This window comes from Caloenas nicobarica, chromosome 4, assembly GCF_036013445.1.
Source record: "Caloenas nicobarica isolate bCalNic1 chromosome 4, bCalNic1.hap1, whole genome shotgun sequence".
NCBI lineage: Eukaryota > Metazoa > Chordata > Aves > Columbiformes > Columbidae > Caloenas > Caloenas nicobarica.
In genome coordinates this window covers 7,874,663-7,894,444 of record NC_088248.1, presented here as the reverse complement: position 1 = coordinate 7,894,444, position 19,782 = coordinate 7,874,663, and the positions used below count along the sequence as shown (strand labels likewise).

Below are 19,782 nucleotides of genomic sequence, written 5' to 3'. Positions count from 1 at the left end.
TGAGTTCCACAATATGTACATCCAACTGATGTCCTCTTTCGTACCAGGAATGTCTGGAGTTTTTAGCAGTGTCCATGGTCTAGGCTGGGAGAGGACAGATAGTGTCACTTTTTGATAATGTTCATTACTTTTTGGTAGTTGGTTGAGCTGACTCATTCATATGACTATAGTACCTATACAAGCAGGTAGAATACATACTGCTAGGTGAAGGTGTCAGCAGAACCACTGATTTAGACTAAACTGTTACGCTTTGAGTTTTGCTCACAGCTGAAATAGAGGTCTGAAAGGAGGCAAAAGGTAGCAAGGAGAAGATGGATCAACATAAAACCAGCAAATATCTTATGTGCTCTCTTCTCAGCAACACCTGAAAGCTCACAGTTTCAGCCTAACAGAGGACTTCAATGGCAGAAACAGCTCTGCCTGCTCTTACTCCATTCTCAGTGAAAGGTAATTTGACTTCATTTGTCAGAAGACATAATAATTAAACATCTGAACATGCAGTTGATATAGGACCAGCTATTGAGCTACACCACCATACATCCATATTAAATCTTTTCTATAATTTGCATCCCTATAACTGGAATCAACCTCTGGACTCTGAAGGTAATAGTAACTTGTAAAGTGTCAGCTACAGGCAGATATCTTTACTATTTCATTGAACTGTGTGAGCTGAAGTTTCTTAATAATCATAATTGTTATTGGGCCCCCAATATAAGAGGGACATGGACCTGTTAGAGCAAGTCCAGAGGAGGGTCATCAAGATGATCAGAGGACTGGAGCACCTCTCCTATGAAAATGGGCTGAGACAGTTGGAGTTGTTCAGCCTGGAGAAGAGAAAGTTCAAAAGAGACCTTATAGCAGTCTTCCAGTACCTGCAAGTGGGGCTTTTGCAAAGGCACGTAGTGATAAGACCAGGCTAATGGCTTTAAACTGAAAGAGGGTAGATTTAGATTAGATATAAGGAAGAAATTCTTCACCAAGAGGCTAGTGAGGCAATGGAACAGGCTGCCCTGAGAAGCTGTGGATGCACCATCCCTGGAAATGTTCCAGGCCAGGTTGATGGGGCTTTGAGCAACCTGGTGTAGTGGAAGGTGTCCCTGCCCAAGACAGGGGGGTTAGAACTAGATGATCTTTAAGGTCCCCTCCAACCCAAACCATCCTATGATTCTATGATTGTTATTATGTTAATTTAAATACAGATTACTTATGAGATTTCAAGTGTTTGCTCTTTTCATCTTGTAACTGTGTGAAAAAAGCATTCAGTAACTAGGCTACCTATTCTGTTTTCTCAGTTATTTAAAGAAAAATACACTAGCCAGATGCATTATTTCATATGTTTGGCTATGTTGTGCCACTGTGATTTGTCAAACATTTCCTTCATTACAAGCTGAACTTGTCTTTCGTTGAACACCAGCTACTGCCTGGCTACTTCCCACCATACAGTTTTTAATTATTCTGTCTTAGGTCTGCTTCTTTTGTTGTTTCTTTCCTGTGCCTTCAGTCTCAAAATATCTTTAAGGTATTGCATTTAACTGCTGACATAGAGTTATTCATCTTCTAAAGCCCACAGTATTCCCCAAGTCTGTATATTTTTCCTTATCTTCAGTGTTCCTCTGATTTAACTGTTTCATTTTGTTTTGATTTTTGATTACCCTAGGGTCCGATTGGTATGGATGGAAAGCTGGTAGGTGATTTGTTCAAAACCAGTGTAATTAGGTCTTGCACATATTCCCTCTTTGCTTTTTTAATTGCTCATGCTGAAATGTATATTAATCACATATTGGCTTCCTTTGGCATAGCCTATTTCAGCCTCAGTAGTGTAGATTATGATAGAGTGTTGAAAAGCCACTTTAGTCTTTTGTGTCTATTCAAGGCAATGGAGGACAGCCATGCTACTCCTATTTTCTTGTCATTTTCTGTCTGGATTATACTGAAAGGCAGACGTTCCTAATTGGGTGCTCAGTTCAGAGAATGCTTCACAAGGGTAGTTTGATGCTGCCTTTCAAACAGCAAGACACTCTTTCTGATGGTGTATATGTGGCTCTTGTTGGTTTTCTTTTTCCATAGGTTTTGTATTTTAATTTCTCTACCTGGATTTTGTCGGCTGATTAGAACCGAACAGCCCCATGTCTTTAGGGAGATGTTACTTGAATTAAGTTAGAAATAACATTTAACTTTATACAACACATTCATAAATATGTATGTATTTGTGTATATATCTGTACATCCATATTTTGGGATGTATGAGCCTGGAAGTTTACACTCCCAGCTCTTTAAAGATTAAAATCTTGTGAAAATCCAGTTTCTGCACTTTCTCGTGGTGGTGTTTTTGCTCCCTTTTCTCTCTCTCCTTTTCCAGGACAGCTGTTTTCTTTGCTACCCTGAATACATCTTTTCATTTCTATCCTTCCATATGCTACAAGCCCTGTTTCCTGTGTAAGCTCAACTTGCTAACTTGAAGTGTCAGCTTCCATTTTCTTCTCTTAAGACTTTTTCCTGTGCTCCTTGAGGTCTTTTTCTACTGCTAAGTAACTTTTCTGCAATGTTTGCAGCCTCTAGTCAATGGACTTTTTCTTTAATCTCCTCTTTTAGCAGATTGATAGCTTAGCTGTTGACTGCAGATAGACTGGACTACACCATGTATCTTTTTTTTTTGTTTTGTTAGTATCATATATATATATATATCAGCAGCTAATATTAAGTTAAATTGCCAGGAAGGGATCAACTGTCAACCTTAGAAGACCTGCCATCATGGTAATTAGAACAGGCTTCGTCTTTTTCTTTCCTGCAAAATAATGTATTAAGTCATTAAATAGAAATATAGAAAGGAAAATGGTTCTGAAGATTTTGGTGAAACTGTCACATATTATGCAGCTATACTCACTGTAGTAATGCAGATTTGAAAAAAAAAAAATCAGCTATTGGTAATGGATAATCAAGTACCAAATCAATGATCCAGAGGTTCAAAGCAGCAACCACTAAAATACACCTGATCAGTCATTGGTGTTGGGACTGACCTGTAAACACATGCAAAGAACAGCAGTCAGTTGGTAGCTACAATCAATAAATTAATGTTAGAGGAAGTAACACGTTTAGATAAAGAGATGTTCATTAGTATTTTAAAATCAGAGTGGTGTTGAGTTTTCAGTCCTGAAAAGTATTTTCACCCTGGTTTTTATCTAAAATTTAGATAAATACTTCCAGCTAAAACATTTTAATCCACAAGTAACGTGCATTGGGAACAATTTATGCAGCAGTGAGCCAAAGTGACCTCAGCAGTCCTGAAGCCCTTTTGGGAACACAAGCATATCATTTACGACTGAGTTATAATATCAGATTGTATTCATGTTAGACAGTTTTTTAATGAACACACAAGTAACTCATAGAGCTTTATTCCTGACCCTTCCACGACATAGTGCTTGCTGCATCCTCTTGTTAGTGTCACTTATGGGATCATTAGTGAGAAGGAAAAATTATACTGTAACTGCAGTAGCTAGTAGGGCAAGGAGTAGCTAAGAATATACACAAATATTGAAGAATTGGGGAAAAAAAATCACTGATGCAAAGCTCGTTCCATGTTCAGGGAGCTCATAGTCAATAGGATAAAAAAATCCTGCTATGAGTACTTGTGCGTTCAGCATCTGCATTTACAGTTAAATTCAGGATAATTGCAGTATTGACAGCATACATAAATTAAGAGAAATGCAACTGTTACATTCTTCATTATCTCTTAGAGTTCTGTGTCATGATGAAAAACAATTGTTCCATGAAAAAACAGTTTCCAGCTTTCCTCTCTCCATATTGCAGACATGATAAGAGAGTAATTATAAATGCACAATAACAAAAAGGCAAACAGGTAATGCTGTTGAGCTTGGGAGTAGAAAATGTTTTCATGGGAGCATGATTTTATGCCTGACATTCAGTTCAGGGTACGTTTGTTTTATATATGTATGTTCCTCATATCATACATATAGTATGTACTATGTGGACACTTAGTCGCTTATATGTCTAAGTTAAATGGAAGACGAAATGTCAGTTTTCAAATATTTTTATTTAAATGGCTATATATTCTGTTTATTTGCTTTTTTACTGATTTAAATCAACATTTTGTTGAAACATTTTAGTAATTTCAGACTTTCATTTAAGTTTATATAAATATATATCTTGGAGACAGTCTTTAATGATTTAGTCAAAATGTATTGCAGCTTTAGATATAGTTGTGAGACAAAAACATATTGAAAGTTTGAATATAAAAGTTTGCATGCATAGGTCTCAGTTTAGTGAACATATGAACGTATAGTACAGGCTGCTCAATACTGCATCAGTAAGGAATTCCTGATGATTTTAGGATCAAGTATAGCATATACTACCATAAAACATGATGTGATGAGAAGACTGAGGTAAAGGTTGAGTGCTGAGGAGTCCAAATCATATTCATTAACCCAGTGTGATGTGTAACTTCATAGAATTGACCAGTTCAGAAAACAGTACTTCATATTAGAAATTGCGAACCTCAACCACTTAGTGGTTTGGTGGGGTTTTTTTTGTTTGTGTTTTCATTTGGCTGGTTGGCTTTTGGTTGGTTTGGTTATTTGGTGTTGTTTTGTGCTTTTTTTGTTGGTGGTGATTTGTTTTGGTTTTGGTTTTTGGTTTGGGTTTCTTTTGTTTGTTTATTTGTTTCTGAAAACCTCTGTAGTGCAGTGTTGTTCTAAGGAACTAGTACAAAACTGCAGCATCAATTTACTGCTTTATTCTGCCTTCAGTGTAAGGATTAGATAGCCAAAATAATTCTGTATTTCACCATGATTTCTCTGTAACATCATTTACAATAGTTCTTATATTAAAAAAAAAAATCCTTAAAAACTTGGGAGTGAATCAATTTTCCAGTTTTTAATTTAACACAAAAAAATCTTAGTGGTTACTAAAAGCATTTTTATTCAGCTGCTTTTCTTGTAGATAGTAGTTCCCAGTAAATGCGGGGTTTTTCCCGACCTTTAAAATTATACAGAATCACAGAATGGTTGAAGCCGGAAGGGACTTGTGGAGGTCATCTGGTCTAACCTCTCTGTTCAAGCAGAAACATTGGGAGTGGTTGCCCAGGACCATGTCCAGGTGGCTTTTGAATATCTCCCTGGGTAACCCGTGTCTGTGCTTGGTTATCCTCACAGTAAAAAAGTGTTTCCTGATGTTCACATGGAAAAGTTTCAACCCTGCGTAGCTGTACCTCCTAATTAAAGTGAAGAGCTTTTTAATTTTTACAAGAAGTCTCCATGCTAATTTTCTTTCAACAAATCGAAATGTAGTTTCAATTCAACTGAAATATTACTAAAATGTCATAAAACACTGGAAGCTAAGTTAACCCTGGGATTTTAAGAAATTCTCTCTTTATAGGGAGACACATACAAATATTTTTCTCTGTCTTACAGTGGGAGATGATTGTCTGGGTGGTTGTAGTTTGTAATCACAGTTACTATACTGTTTTGTAACATAATTCTGCTTCATGCCAATAATTTGTAATGAGTGGGCTAGAATAATTGTTTGCTTTCACTGGCTTTCCTAGGCTAGGGACCTTAGTGACAGGCAGTCTGCTCTGTAAGGGCTTGCAGGAACAAGAGACACATACATTTCCTCAGTCTATAGTGGGTCCCTCTCCATTTGACCAGGGATGATCGAAAGGTGATGTTGATAAATAAGAGAGAGGAAAGGGAGCAGCTACCTTTTGGGCTGGCTGACAGGCGTTCATTTTCTGCCAATTTGCTGGTTTAAATATTGGTTTATGCTTGCTTAAAACTGTGGTGCTTGTAGCAATGGCAAAAAGACTATTGCTTGCCCAGCAATGTTTTCCTCCAGTTTTTAGACTTTGTTCATTAGGCAGTAATTAGCATCTCCTTGAAACATGAGGGTGAGCCATAATAGAGAAAAAATGCCCAATACCTACTTTTAAATCAGCTCAGCATCTGTGGATTCTTTGTCATTTGAGAATGGTTCAATTAGGTATTTCTATCATTTCTAAATTGTATTGTTCTAACTATCTAAAGTACTAAGTTTCTCAAATGCAGTTTCAATGATGTGTCATTGTAATTTATCTCTGGAACCAGTTAAAAGCTCAAGCAAGAAAGTTTGTCATTTTGGATTAAAACATTAAAATTCAATATAAACTTAAGAGTCCAAAATCTGACTTCAACACAGTTACTGGATTTTTTGTTATATCCTTATTAGAGATTACTGTAACTATTTGCTGCTATTTAATAAGTTAATCTTTGTCATAACTTTCCATAACCTTGTCTTTTTCTTGTTTTTCAGGGTCAGCCTGGTCCTCAAGTAAGTGCCATCTTATTTTCCTACATATATTAAGGCTAAATACAGGGCCCACCAAACTCGGGTTACCTATAAAGTATTTTGATTTTTTTTTTAATCCTACTGTAATAAGCTAGAAACTGGTAACCGTTGCATAACTCAGTAAGACAAATGTTTTCCAAGAGAGAAACAGCCCCCCCCATATGGTTGTCTGAGTTCCCTCAGCTGTTGGACCAGATGGTGGGGTTAACAACATAATACTGAATAAAGCAAATCTCTTAACTATGGCTTGAATCTTTGCCACCTAACTTTAAAGCAAGATAAAATAACTTAGCAAATGTAATACTTCAACTGCTTATTAATCATACGCTAATAATGTTGCTATAATCCAGGCAGTCCTCAGTTATTTTAAATATTGCACTGCTAGCTGTTTTGATTAATATATGGACTATGAATTACTTCTCATTTGTTTGAGAATAGTATAACTTTGTTTTGTGAGCTGTAATTGAAAATGTGGAAATCTAGGGTTCTAACTTAAGTTCTAAGGTAGAAATAGGCCAGCAGAAAGGAAATATTAGGTATAGGAAAAGTTAAATGTAAATTATTTGAGACAAAGAGCGGTATAGAAATATGGAAGAGGAAGAAAACGGGGAAAAAAAAGACAATAACAAAGCCAAACTTAGTGAAATCTGTTGAAAAACTCTACCTTTTTTATACTTAAGATGCATCGTGGGAACTAAACTCTGGTCTGTGGGACTCTCTTAGCACAAGTGAGTTGCTTGAACCATTATTTCTGTGAGGACCTCTAATATTTCAGAATCATAATAAAAAAATCAAAGCTTTACAGCCTTATTAACTGACAAATTTTTTGCAGATTTTTTTTTTTACAGAAAGTAGGCATTTCCCTCAGATTTTTTTGTTTCTAATCACCATTTTCTGTTGAAAGTCAGTTTGTGTTACAAACCCTCATCTCACTCAGTTCGAATGCCTGTTATCCTTGCTTTTGACATTTTATGGCACCCTCCCTTGCAAAGTGCCAGGGTCTGTTTAATAGTATAAGTAGTCTGTATAATATTGGAAACTACCAGCGCTCCCAGCTCCAGTGCTTGTGTTTCACAGTAGGCTCTTGATGTGTGGCCTACACGGAGAGATATCTGCATCCTCTGTGTTGCTGGTGGTCAATGAAGAGAGAAATTGTAATTCTGTTTGGCACTCTTGCTCTGAACAAGCTCTATTGAGGACCTGAGGGTGTTACTATGGGCTGTCATGTAGTTGATGTTGACTTTTGCTGCCACCTGTGTCTTCTCCCTCTGGGTTGGAGTGCCCACCTTCCACATTTCAGTTGCTTTGAGAGTGTCTCTGGCTTCATGCTTCTTAGACAGCTTCTCAGTCTTTGGAGCTCATGTCTCCACACAAAATGCCCTGAGGTAGCTCTAGGCAAAGAACCACAATGGAGATGGCAGCATTCAGTGCTAACTGTTTAAAGGACTGAAAGGCAGAGAAATCTTGTCACTATTGTAAGAGAACTGGGGTGCAAACCATAGGAAAAACCCTCTAAAAATCCTTCTCAAAACCATATTAACTTCTCTGTGCCCTGAATGATTATAGAGAAAACACGTATGAGGTACTAGGACCCACAAGACTTAGGATGAGGATTCCTACATCCTAATTTCAATAGTTCCTCACAGTGGAAATGCCATTGTTCCGAGCAACACTTACTGTTATTCTTAATACTGCCTTTTCCTCCTTTTAAGCTCAAGATGCTCTTATTTTGGCAGGAGGATGTATATGTACTCAGTCATTTTGACTGACTGATTTGAGTCCAGGAATAATTCTTGCAAAGGCACTGGTGAGGAAGTCATAATGGCATGAGACAGGCAGAGAAAGATTCAGCTCTAGATCATGATTTCCTAAAGCTAGAAGCTTTTGTGTAGGGGTTAATACGTGGGTGTCCAAGCACTCCTGGTAGTAAGCGAGGGTTGAGTCAATCCTCAGTGCACCTAGAAACCTCTTCAGCTCATCGTAAACTCCTAGTGCTCAATTACATTGCCTGCATACAGGTGCGCGTTGCTGCGTGAGATGAACCAGAGTCTCCAGCCAAGCCTATGGCTGTTGTACGTGCAAGAGTTGTAGTCTTTGTTGGACCATTGTTGTATCTGTCAGTCATGGGCAGCTGTCTTGGATACCTAGGGAACCTCTCACATGACACTAGTTGCACACATTCCTGCCTTTCAATTACAGATTCTGATTATAGACAGCTAGTGAATCAAATAACCGTTTGGCTGAATTGCTCTCTAGCCTATGTTGGTATCTACAGGTCTTAGGCAACTACATGTAGGCTGTAAATTTAGGTCTCTTTCCTCTTAAACTGAAACCCAGATCCAAATAACTCCACGAGACATTTTAAAAACGTTGAAAGCTGTGGCTGAAAATCTCAAGACTCTTAAAAATTTTTTTTAAAGTATCAATCGAAAACAGAATATGTTCACCTACAGACAGAATAAGTCAACACCCCTCAGTTTCTCATTAAAAAACTGTTTGGAGAAATTTCATCCACTCATGATTGTCAGTAATTTCTCCAGTTTGAACTGTGTTCATGAGAAATCCAAAATGAAAAATATTGGTCGATTTGGTTAGTAAGTAAAGGTTCCTGGCTTCAAAGATCAGAATTGCTATGCTGACAAAAGAAACACTTAGAAAGTTTTTGATGTCATAGACATTTAAGTCCACACCCAGATCAAAGATAAACTCTAATAATTTTACACTCAGTGTTTTATTAATACCTATTCCTTTTTTTTTTTTTTTGGCTATTATTTTAAAAAAGTACGTACTAAATTCACCCAACGTGTACATAATTACTGAGTACAAATATAGATTCATGACATCAGTAGCACCTCCTATTCTACTATCTTTGAATTTTTACTACTTCTTTTCTTCAAAAATACACCACAAAAGTTGGATTTGTTTCATGTTTTCCTGTTTTAAGTAAAAAGAAGCTTTATTACAACTCAGGAGCATTTTTTTTTTTCAGTAAAAGCTCATGGTTCTATTATATCTCTGAAAGGTAGAGACCATGACCACTAGCTAAATGATTTCCAGCTTAACCTTTAAAAAAATTAAAGTACCTTCTTATGATTTTGGTTTTCTAGTAAAAAGAAAGCTGCTTCAAATACCATGTGAACTGAGCTGCTTTGTAGAAGAGCAAGTAATAAGATTTTTAATATTTTTGCTGAAACTTAAATTCTGGCTTTTGAGTGACTCCAAAGAATACCTGCTTTTTCTTATTTAGAATGTAAATATATATTTAGATTAGTTTGTACCAGAAAGGTTTATTTTCCCAATAAATCTATACAACTAAATTCTGGCCATACTTCTATTTAATATAATGGAAGTATTCATGTTTGTCAAAAGACAGACTTTAGCTTCTAGTCTAAAGTTAATTCTATAAGGAATGTACTGCCTGGGTAAAGAGAGAAGGCTTGTTATTTTTAACTTTTTTGTTGTTTAGAAGTAAAGTTCATACAAATATTAGAAAATAGGGTATTTAGTATTATGGCGAAGGAAGACAAAATAATCCTTTACAAAGTCCTACTGAAGGAAAACTATTAACAGCTATAGATGTGGGGCAGGGTGGTGTTTCAGTGTGACTTTGTCTCAGTCAGCCAACTGTTTTCTTCCTCGTGGCAATATCCTCTCCCTGACCTGTCTCTGGCGCAACATGCTTTCTCTCATGTCAGCATATATGATCACTCTGTGTGGGACTCTGAAATATAGCAGCCCCACAGATGCTTCTCCCTTCTCTTTGGCAGCCATTCAAATCTGCATTAGAAGTGGACAAAATACAAGTGATTGATACTGGTTTTCATGAGATTCTTGTTTTCCTGGATGTGAAATGTCTGTGGAGGTGATGTTATTTCAGTCTGAAATTTTCCAGTGTTGTGTGGATGATAACGGGTTACCATAGCAATTCTGGTGACAAATATATGCATGTGTCTTTTTCACTGTCAAGCTTCAGGGTATGTGACCGGAGTATTTTTAATTTCTGATGGCAGAGATTCTGATTCATGGTTAGACAGGCTATTACTGGCTTGTGCTGTCAACAGAGCTGGTGGGAACCATTTTAAATTTCTGTTTTCTGGTTTTTGTCAAGGCCTGAGAAAAATAGCCAGCAAGACAAAGGCGATAGTTTTGAGCTGTTTTGGATAGCAGCAGCGTATGTAAGAAATTTGTTTATAACTTCCCAGAGATTACTTACACAGAAATCAGAATACGAGTTAGAGGTTGGTGTACATTCATGAAGGGATCTACTCTTTTACTTAAATCTTTCATTTATAGGGTACCAAATACCGTTTAGCGTCTAAAGAATTGGGTTCAGATTTTTGTTTCTTCTGAAGTGTCTTCACTAGCATGTAAACAGTTCAAAGAGCTAATGCATTGCCCGTGTCCTCCCCTAGGTATTACTGATGTCAGTGGGTGTTGAATATAGCAAAATAGAACCTCAACATCATGTCAAGGCAGGGTACTGTAAGTTAAGGAGGAAATGTGTTTTCAAGGGGGAACAAACAGTTTGTTAGGCTCTGGTAAAGACTGAAAAGTACTGAAAGAGAATAAATGACAGGTTTGTCTTTTGAAAAAATTCTTCCTAGGTGAGTTTAAAACATTTGTAGTTTTTAAGTTTTCATACACATGCCACACATTTCTTCCCAACCACTGTCATCAAGTTCAAACTAACTAGTTATGCTTATGTAGATGAAAATAAGATTAGGCTTAGCCTGGGAGTTTGGGTTCATATACAGCATTAGAAATAGATTGATGTAGTATCTTTTAAGAAATAATTAGTCTCATCTAATGGCCAGGTAGGCATACAAAGAAACACAAACACAGTATGTAAAAGCTTGTTTCTTACTTGCATCTGTACAAATAGCAAGGCCAAATACTTGATCCCATTGCTACTAACAATTTACTGTCAATTTTGAGATCAGAAATTAGTCTTAACTGAGGGCATCACACAAATAAACAAGTTTGTGCTAAGCTTCATATGTATTTAGTGGGTAGAGATTTACAATATTTTTTTTTTACCACTTTCCTTCTTTTCTAAAGCTGTAATAGAATTCCTGAACACTGTTGAAATTGTGTGATCTTTTTAGGAAACAGCCTTTATTGATTTGTGAACATGAAGAAACAAATGCCATCATCATGGCTTTTCATTTTATGTTAGTTGCCAAATTGAACCACATCAGAAAACACAGGAGGAGAAATCATGCTCAAAACTTGTTGTTTACTGTCTGATGTATACATAAATGTTTATGACACAAAAGATATGAGAAATGTATCTTCCCAGAAGGAGTTAATATATTTAATTGTTTTAAAGTATGTTGCTTTCTCAGCATGTGTGTAATAAAGCAGAAATTAATTTTGTTAAAAGGAATCGACAACAACAATAAGCACTTTTAAAATGGAAAACACTTCGTATTCCCTGGTAGACTTATATACATGTGTAAAACAGGACAGCTGCAAATATTTAGCGCTTTTTTGGCTAAGTAGATGACATTAGTGCAAATAAGAGGATTCTTTGCTTTGTGAAGAAGAGAGCGCAGAATTGGAGATTAAGGAGCAAATTGTGCAAGACTATCAATTGTACCAAGACTAAGGAAGCACCACATGTCATTTAGAAAGGCTGAGGGGAGTAAGTCCCAGACATCAACAAGCAAAATTCTTGTAGCGTTGGATATTGTGCTCTGCTTCCAATGTGTTTTTGTTTTTACTTGTTTTTAAACCCTTTTTAAACCCTTTTGTCAGGGTTTGTGAAGGAACCTCTGATGGCGGATTAATGACTCCTCTACAGTACCCTGCTAAGTGAAGTTGGTTGAGGATAATCAGAGTTGCTAGAGCTTCGTTCAGCTAATGTCAGATGCCCAAAGGTCGGACTCTCCAGCTGTGCTACTGTGTTCTTTTACCTACTCTGTGAGAATGCTTTTGGGTTACAATTTCAGTAACTATCTCTGGAAATCTCATGCTGACATAGCAAGATGTTCAAATGTTGCACAACATTTCCTGGAACTGGTAATTTATTTCTGATTTTCTTACCTGATTCAGAAAAACATCAGATTTGAAACTGTTAATTTAACAATTACCAATTTTCTACAAACACAAAAATATTAATTGTACAGAATTCTGTGGAAAGGGCTTTTCACATAAAGTCAGCTCCGGATGCCCTTGTAAAATAAGTTCTCTTGTTATGAAGGCAGCTTCCTTTACTAAATCTGAAGATCTCCCTCAAGGTCAGGCTTGCCAGGGCTCTGAGCAACCTGATCTGGGTGAAGATGTCCCTGCTCATTGCAGGGGGATTGGACTAGATGAGCTTTGAAAGTCTCTTCCAACCCAAACTATTCTATGACTCTATAAAGAAAGCTTGGAAGATGGATTCTTGGAACAGTTTAAGTTGTTTGGCCCAAAACTTTTAGAAGTTGACCCCCTCATTTGATAGTTCCCATGGTGACCATTTATGGCACCGATACCCTGAAAAATCAATTCCTAGAATAAAAAAATAAAAAATAAAAAATTAAACCAACCAACCAACCAAAACAACTCATTCCTAAAACTCTAAAAGAAAACATGAAGGACAGCTTTCTATTTGTAGGGTGTTACTAACTTTTCTTTATGGTGGCATCATTAATTTCTGAAAAGAATTGGGTTTGTTTTAATAAAATAAAAACGAATGTCTGATTCACTCGTTACGTATGCTGGCATAAACATTATGGGGAATCCCACATTAGCATTCCATGTGTTCACCTAGAAGTTGCAGCTGTCACCAGGGCATACTAGATCTTCTAACAGCAAGTGAAGAACTGTGAAGCAAAAACTACTTGTAAGCCTCAATTTGGTATAGCATTGCTTAGCTTAACACTGTACATATGAGTACAAAAAAGCAATTGCAAGCCTAGTACTGTGGTTCCATTATGAGATGTACAAAGACTTGTCAAAATATAGTTAAGAACTCTGAAATATTTATTGTATTCCTAAATAATTTCTTTATCAAATGACCTTTGCATTTTCTTCATCCTGTTCTACAGATGGCAGAAATACACTAGTGTGTTCTGTGTTTTATTAGGAATTATGTCAAAGCAAAGTATTGCACAGTGTTCAAGAATATTATAAAGTATTTTACTATCCTGCTGCACATGTTTTTAATTCAATATTAAACTCCTACTGGCTTATTGTTTTTACTGATCCTCATGCTGTATTTCAACTTTGAATTGCAGTTCAATTTGTTGCAGATCCCAGTAGTTCCACTAGCTTTAACAAAAAAAAAAAAATAATGAAGAGTTTTAAAAATATGTATTTCATCAAGCTTATGGCAACTTAAAGATAACACTGTGATATCTAAGACTTTAGCTTTTTAAAAGGTTCTCAAAACATGAGAGTTTCCTTGATCATCCATTATCAGTCCAGAGACCTAGTGACGTTTTGTGCTGGAAGCTTGGAAGTCCTGCAAACTAGAGCAGACCTGAGAGCTTTGGTTCTCAGGCTGCTTGATGGAAGCTTCAAAATTTGTGTTTTCCATTATAAAGTGACACTTTTCTCAATTGAAATTTGACTTTAAACAACCTCAGATGGTAGCAGAAATATTTCAGAATCTTCGTATTGAATTGGTGCTGGCATGAAAAGCTGTGATGATGTGCCATTCTTTCCTGTAAGTATGAGTCAAGCTTGAAGGAGATAAAGAAGAAAAAGTAGAAAATGGGGCAATTCCTTTCATCGTGGAGTGTTTTGTGTACAGCCATTAATGAGGATGGCATGGAAGTTGTCATTCTGTTTGTGAGCTTTAATCCAGAATTCTAAGCTTGAAAAATGCTTTGGCTATCCCTGAAATAGCATAGAAGTTCCTAATAATCTTTTTTTGCTGAGACCTGTCAGTAACATTCAAGAGTTGTGAGCTGCTGAGAAACATGTAAAAGAATCACGTATTATCAGAAATACAATCCAGTTATATTGTACCGTATGTCTGTTAGTGATCATTTGCCAAAAAGAATGAATATCCATTTAAGTATACATATACATATGTGTGTAATTTCCCCTGAAGATGTTCTGAATTTTGTAGACCAAACTATTAGTCTTGAGGAGAAAACTGTTTTGTTTTTAATAAACTTTATGTTGTCTTAAATTGCTTCCTGTATAAAGGAAGCTGTTGCCAACTCTGAAGGTTACAAAAATATCTTCAGTCATCTCACTTTTATATATGCATATGTACAAAAGTATGTGTATTTTTGTAGTTGATATAAAAATTCCTATGCATTTATTCAGTGTTTCAACTTGAACTTTACAAAGCTGAACAATTCTCAGAATAACTCTAGGAAGTATGTCATTGCAGTTTTCCAGTGTTTTACTTGAGGAAATTGAGGAAGATAAATGAAAGTCTCAGTTTTTCTACTAGCCTTTGTATTATTTTAACATATATATTATTTTATATGCTATTTTAATGTGCTTTTCTTTCTATACACTCATTGACTTAGAACAAATGAATCTGTGATTAAGGGCTGACACATCTCCATCAAGACTAGAGTTTTGACTCAGAGTGTCAGGTCTTTGCCTCTTTTAGCTAGGACAGTTTGGAACGTCTGCAGTAACCTAATACTTACAGGTTGCTTCAGATGGATTTGTGCAGTGTAGCTTTTATCATTACATTTGTCAGGCAGCTCTTATAAAGAGGCTTGTTTGGGTACCAATGGAGCTTGGCATGCACAGAAACTATTTAAAGGACTACAGGATGTGCAAGGGGAGGGGAGGGGAGGATAGAAAAGAAAGAAGGATAAGATTCTCATAGAATTGTACGTTGGTGTTCCACTAAAATATAATTTTCCCAAGCACTAGCATATCCTCAGGTAAAAAGTTACCTAGGTTGTTAAATACTTTCATTGCTCTTAAGCTCTGCAGTCCCAGAAGCCTTTCTATCCCTTGGGCTATATATTACACATCTGTGGCTCTATACTAATATTGTACTGCTGTTTTCTTTTAAACACCTGTGATTTAAGTAATCTAACACACCCCTTCTTTTACAATAACATTTAATGGTAGTGATTGTAAACAAGACAAAAAGAATATCTAAACCTTTCTTTGGCATTCTGCTATTTCTAATGAGCAAATGTACCCTGTACTGAGTAGTAAAGTTTGGAGAAGAACAAAGAGTGTATGTACAGGGTGACACACCTTTGAAACACTGAATGAAACTCAGGGCATTGCTACTGAAATGAGTGGGAATTCACTGCAGTAAATAGAATAATGGAATTGACCTCCCCTATTTAAGCCTGTGTTAAAATCTGTTTGCTGAAATTAAGTTTGGTGTCAAAATACAGCAAATGTATAATATGTTGGCTGCAAAACCTTATTTGTATGTGGGCTGTCCAGCTTTGCTCATTTATACAAGTTCAGCCTTTATCTCTTTAATGTAAATATGCCATGATATGATAGCAGGTACAGGCCAAAATTCTTCAAAAAGGGTATTGGGCTTTAGTAGCAGATTTTTAAAATTAATCTTAGTGCTTGCAATAACAAATTTTGGGTGGTTCTTAATTTCTTCCAGGTAGAGAGAAATGGAGAAGTGAGGTTATCTATGAAAACCAAATGAAATGGGTATGGGTCACAAAAATCAAGTTGGTTTATTTTCCTTTGAATTGACTTACTTTTATTTTACTGGCTTCCTTGCTTTGAAACTGTTCCTTATTTCAAGTAGATAAACAGAGGGTTTTTCAAGTATTTCAGTTGTTTGCTTCTGTGTGGTCATGACTTTTTTGTAGATTTGTAACTTATGCAGCATCTGTTAATGAAGCATATAAATCTTCTCTTTGACCCAATTGCGGGTCGAAGGAGGATATGCCTAGTGGATATTTGTACACTGTTTCTCTATGCAGTAGCACTGGAGACAGTAAAGCTGAAAGATCCAGAAGGCCAGGGATCTTGTAAGACATTATCTTAATGACCACAGTTACTTCTCCTGTAGATGGTGACTGTCAGTGGCAAATCTCTGTTGTTCTGAGATGCTCCCTTTTCCTTGCTTGCTTCCTTTGTCTGTTTTCTTCAAAATGCTTCAAGTTCAGCCTGTCACTGTCATCAAAAAGGTACTTTTAAGTCAAAAAAGACGAAATTACCAAAGGACACTGTCATTTCAGCTGAATTGTCTATCAGGTCACTAAGCAATCAGGGAAGCACCAGAGGTCTTTGAATTACAGAAGCCTCTGCTCAAGTTTCAGGTAAAAGATGACTGAAATATTAGAATGTGAACTACTGTTTCAAAAAATTACAGGAAGTTGTTAACTCCCAGTGGGGAGCCGTTTTCTTACTAATCTTCTAGGAACAAATGAAAGAGCTGGCCTATAGATAAAAATGTACCAAAGGAAGTATAAAAAAATATTTAATGGTGTACTTTTTATCTCAAAAATCTGGAAAAAGGATTTCATGAGTTTGATTGGCAGGAGGTGTAATTTTTCACTGTTCAATTTCTATTGTGTTGGGAAAGAAAACCAGAATGTACTTCTATGGTTCCTGCAGTTTTATAAGCCCTAAATTCCACCAGACTATATTGGTCTTCCTTTTAAGTCTTTTTCTTCTTTTTTTATTGTTGTTTTCCCAAGTTCTCTTTTGGTTTTGGAGCATATTAATTGCTTCCATAAAGTAGAATGTTTTGATCGGGTTCAAGACATGAATACCTAATGCATCTGCTTAGGCTGGGGGCCAGAAGGATATCAGACTTTTTGAGCAAATTACTCTGTACTTGTGCAGTCTGCTCGTGGCTGCTTTCTGGTACAGTCCTCACTGGTGAGAGCAGAAAACTCCTCTGGAGTGGTACTATGCCATTGTTATTCTAATAAATGGGGATAATTGGGAGGTTAAGCAGTGCTAGTTATTTTTTCTCCTTTGTTTTATATCCCTTTTAATGTTCAATGCAAAATAGAAGGTGTGAAGTCTGTGGCAATAAAACCTTTTTAGAGTTATAACTTATTTCCCACTTCAAGTAGTTTGACAGAACAATAAACGCTGTTCTTCTGAGAAAAAGGTGAAGCAATCTACCTTGAAAATTCTTTGCACTTCAGTTTTTATTGTAAAATTTGAAAGCAGCCTCTCATTCTTCTAAGTCTTCCTGTTCCCCAAACATATTTTTTGTGGCTGTTTTATTTATTGCTCCTTGAATTTCCGTGGCGTCATTTCTGTTGACTGCAATGAATATTTATTAATGGAAGTACAAGGCCCTAGTCAACTGCATTTTCTCTTGTTATTGAATTGTATAAACTATTACATCTTCTCAAGAAGCCCATGACTTATAATGAATATTTTCATCTATTGATAGCAGACTCCTACGTGCCTGTTCCATAGCTACCATACTATATATTATTTTTTCTGTCACCTGTGACATTAGCCCTCAAATACTGAGTGAATGCTGATATAGAAATGCAGTCTTGTTTTTAAATTCCACCACTGGCATGCTCACCCATGTGGACACACACACATGTGTATTCCTACTGGAGAGGATATAACAGGGACACAAAAATAATCTGCTGCTGAGTAGTCTAGGATAGGGTGGAGTGGAACTCCCAGTGTCTGTTCTCCAAAAAATCCGGAGAATGGTTTGGAAATAGCAGATGTGACAGTAATACTAGAAAAAGCTCACTGTTCAGTCTCTTTTAAGAATTTTGATTCCGTAGGTCACAGATTAGTTGTGTTTTCAAATGTGTCCCTGCAGTTCTGAGCACCAGCCAAAAATTTGTGTGTTTCTGTCTTTTTGATGTAAACCAAGATTATGCGTTTGTATCTTACTTGCACCTATGATGTTACTGAAAACAGAAACTCTGGGTGCTTTCTTCTAAAATGAGGACTTAGCAATATTAGATTTTCTCAACTGTGTTTTTATGTGCTGTTTCAAAAGTTTAGTAGAGTGGGATTTCCTCTGTGTTGTATTTTTACAGTATTGATTCAAAACTCTAATATCATCAGAAAACTTATGTTTATCTAGCAAGTAGGAGAATAGGAAGGTGCACTGTGGACAAGGCAGTAAGGGCCTAGGTTCAGGAAACACGTGTATTACTGTGCTTTGAGCAGTAAGTTGTAGTCAGGAGGCTTTTGACTTTACCAGAAGCCATTTTCTTATTTTTAGTAACATGACAAGTTTTTCTGTCACCACATCTTTGGTCTCACTAGCATGTACTGCAGCTGCTCAGTTTACAAGAAACTTAACAGTTAATTCAGGTTATAATGTTTGCTTAAATTAATTTATGGCATTAGTAAACCTGATCCTTGATTTGTCATGGTCAGGCAATCAGTACATAGTCATATACTCTCTGTACCATGGAGTCTTTATAGGACTATCTGTGTTGAGATTTGTGGGTTTTCAAAGAAAAACATAATGTTTGTCTGTAGAAGAGAAGAAAAAGGTGGAGAAGAGGACAGCCTTATTGATTAATCAAAGTATGTCGGAGAAAGGAAGAGGAGACCTCTCTAGCAGGTTCTTGCTGGGGACACTGAGCCTTCTGCTGCCTCCCCTTCAGTCAGCAGTGACCCCTTGGCAGCTTGTGATGCAATCTGAGGATTTTTGAGAGAAACGTTATAAAGTTCAAAAAAGCACCCCATCCCGATCTCAGCAAGAGAGAAATGAGGATACATGTCTAAATTACGGTCTGAATGCTTTCTTGGCACATTTTGGGTAGAACGTGTCTCCTGCCTGCAGTTTATGAACTTGTCTGATTTATGTATTGGCATAAATCACTTGAATTTTGAACACAGCTCTATGAATTTACAGCAGGATTCACTTACAATTTACTTATTGATGTGAATGTTAACTGAGCTGTTTATCTAGGTTGTTATATATATATCCATTTTATGTTTCTCAGGTGACATCTATTTACATGATATTTATTAAGTCAAACACGGTTGTTGTGCAAATATTCCAGTTTCCTTTTCTCTGACTTGGAATATTGTAACAAAAACTTGAGAATATAAGGATAACAAAGGAATGATTGGTGAGAGTCTTGGTTTTTTGTTTTGGTTTGGTTTGATTTGGTTTGGGGTTTTTTTGTTTGGTTGGTTGATTTTGTTTTGGTTTTGGTTGTTGGTTTTGTTTTGGTTTGGGTTTTTTTTGTTTGTTTGGGGTTTTTTGTTTGGTTTGGTTTGTTGGGGTTTTTTTTGGTTTTTTTTTCTTTAAAGTTTTCACCAAAAGTCAGTCATATCCCAGGGGAAGAATAAAATATGTAAAGGAGAAGGGGATATAATTTCAGTGATAGAAGTCGTTCAGATTCACTGGAAATTCATGTGAGCACTTGTAAAATTGATGCAAGGTGAGACGTTGGCATTGTAAACTGGTGTATGTAGACACTATTTGCAAACATGGTCAAGTTTAACAAATGTGAAAACCACATTGATCAATAGTTCAGGACTTGCATAGTGAACATAAGACTAAAATGAGTGTAGGAACTTTGAAATAGTATCGCATTTCATAAT

The 19,782-nt window shown here is 36.4% G+C and overlaps 1 protein-coding gene across 1 annotated transcript in view; it reads left to right on the top strand.

Annotated features, from left to right (window-relative positions):
* Positions 1-19,782, top strand: part of COL25A1 (collagen type XXV alpha 1 chain) — a 313,540-nt gene that overhangs the window by 184,624 nt on the left and 109,134 nt on the right. The window contains exons 6-7 of the mRNA XM_065633974.1: positions 1,658-1,684; positions 6,304-6,321. Of these exons, the coding sequence (XP_065490046.1) occupies positions 1,658-1,684; positions 6,304-6,321 (45 nt within the window). The remainder of the gene's footprint in view (positions 1-1,657; positions 1,685-6,303; positions 6,322-19,782) is intronic.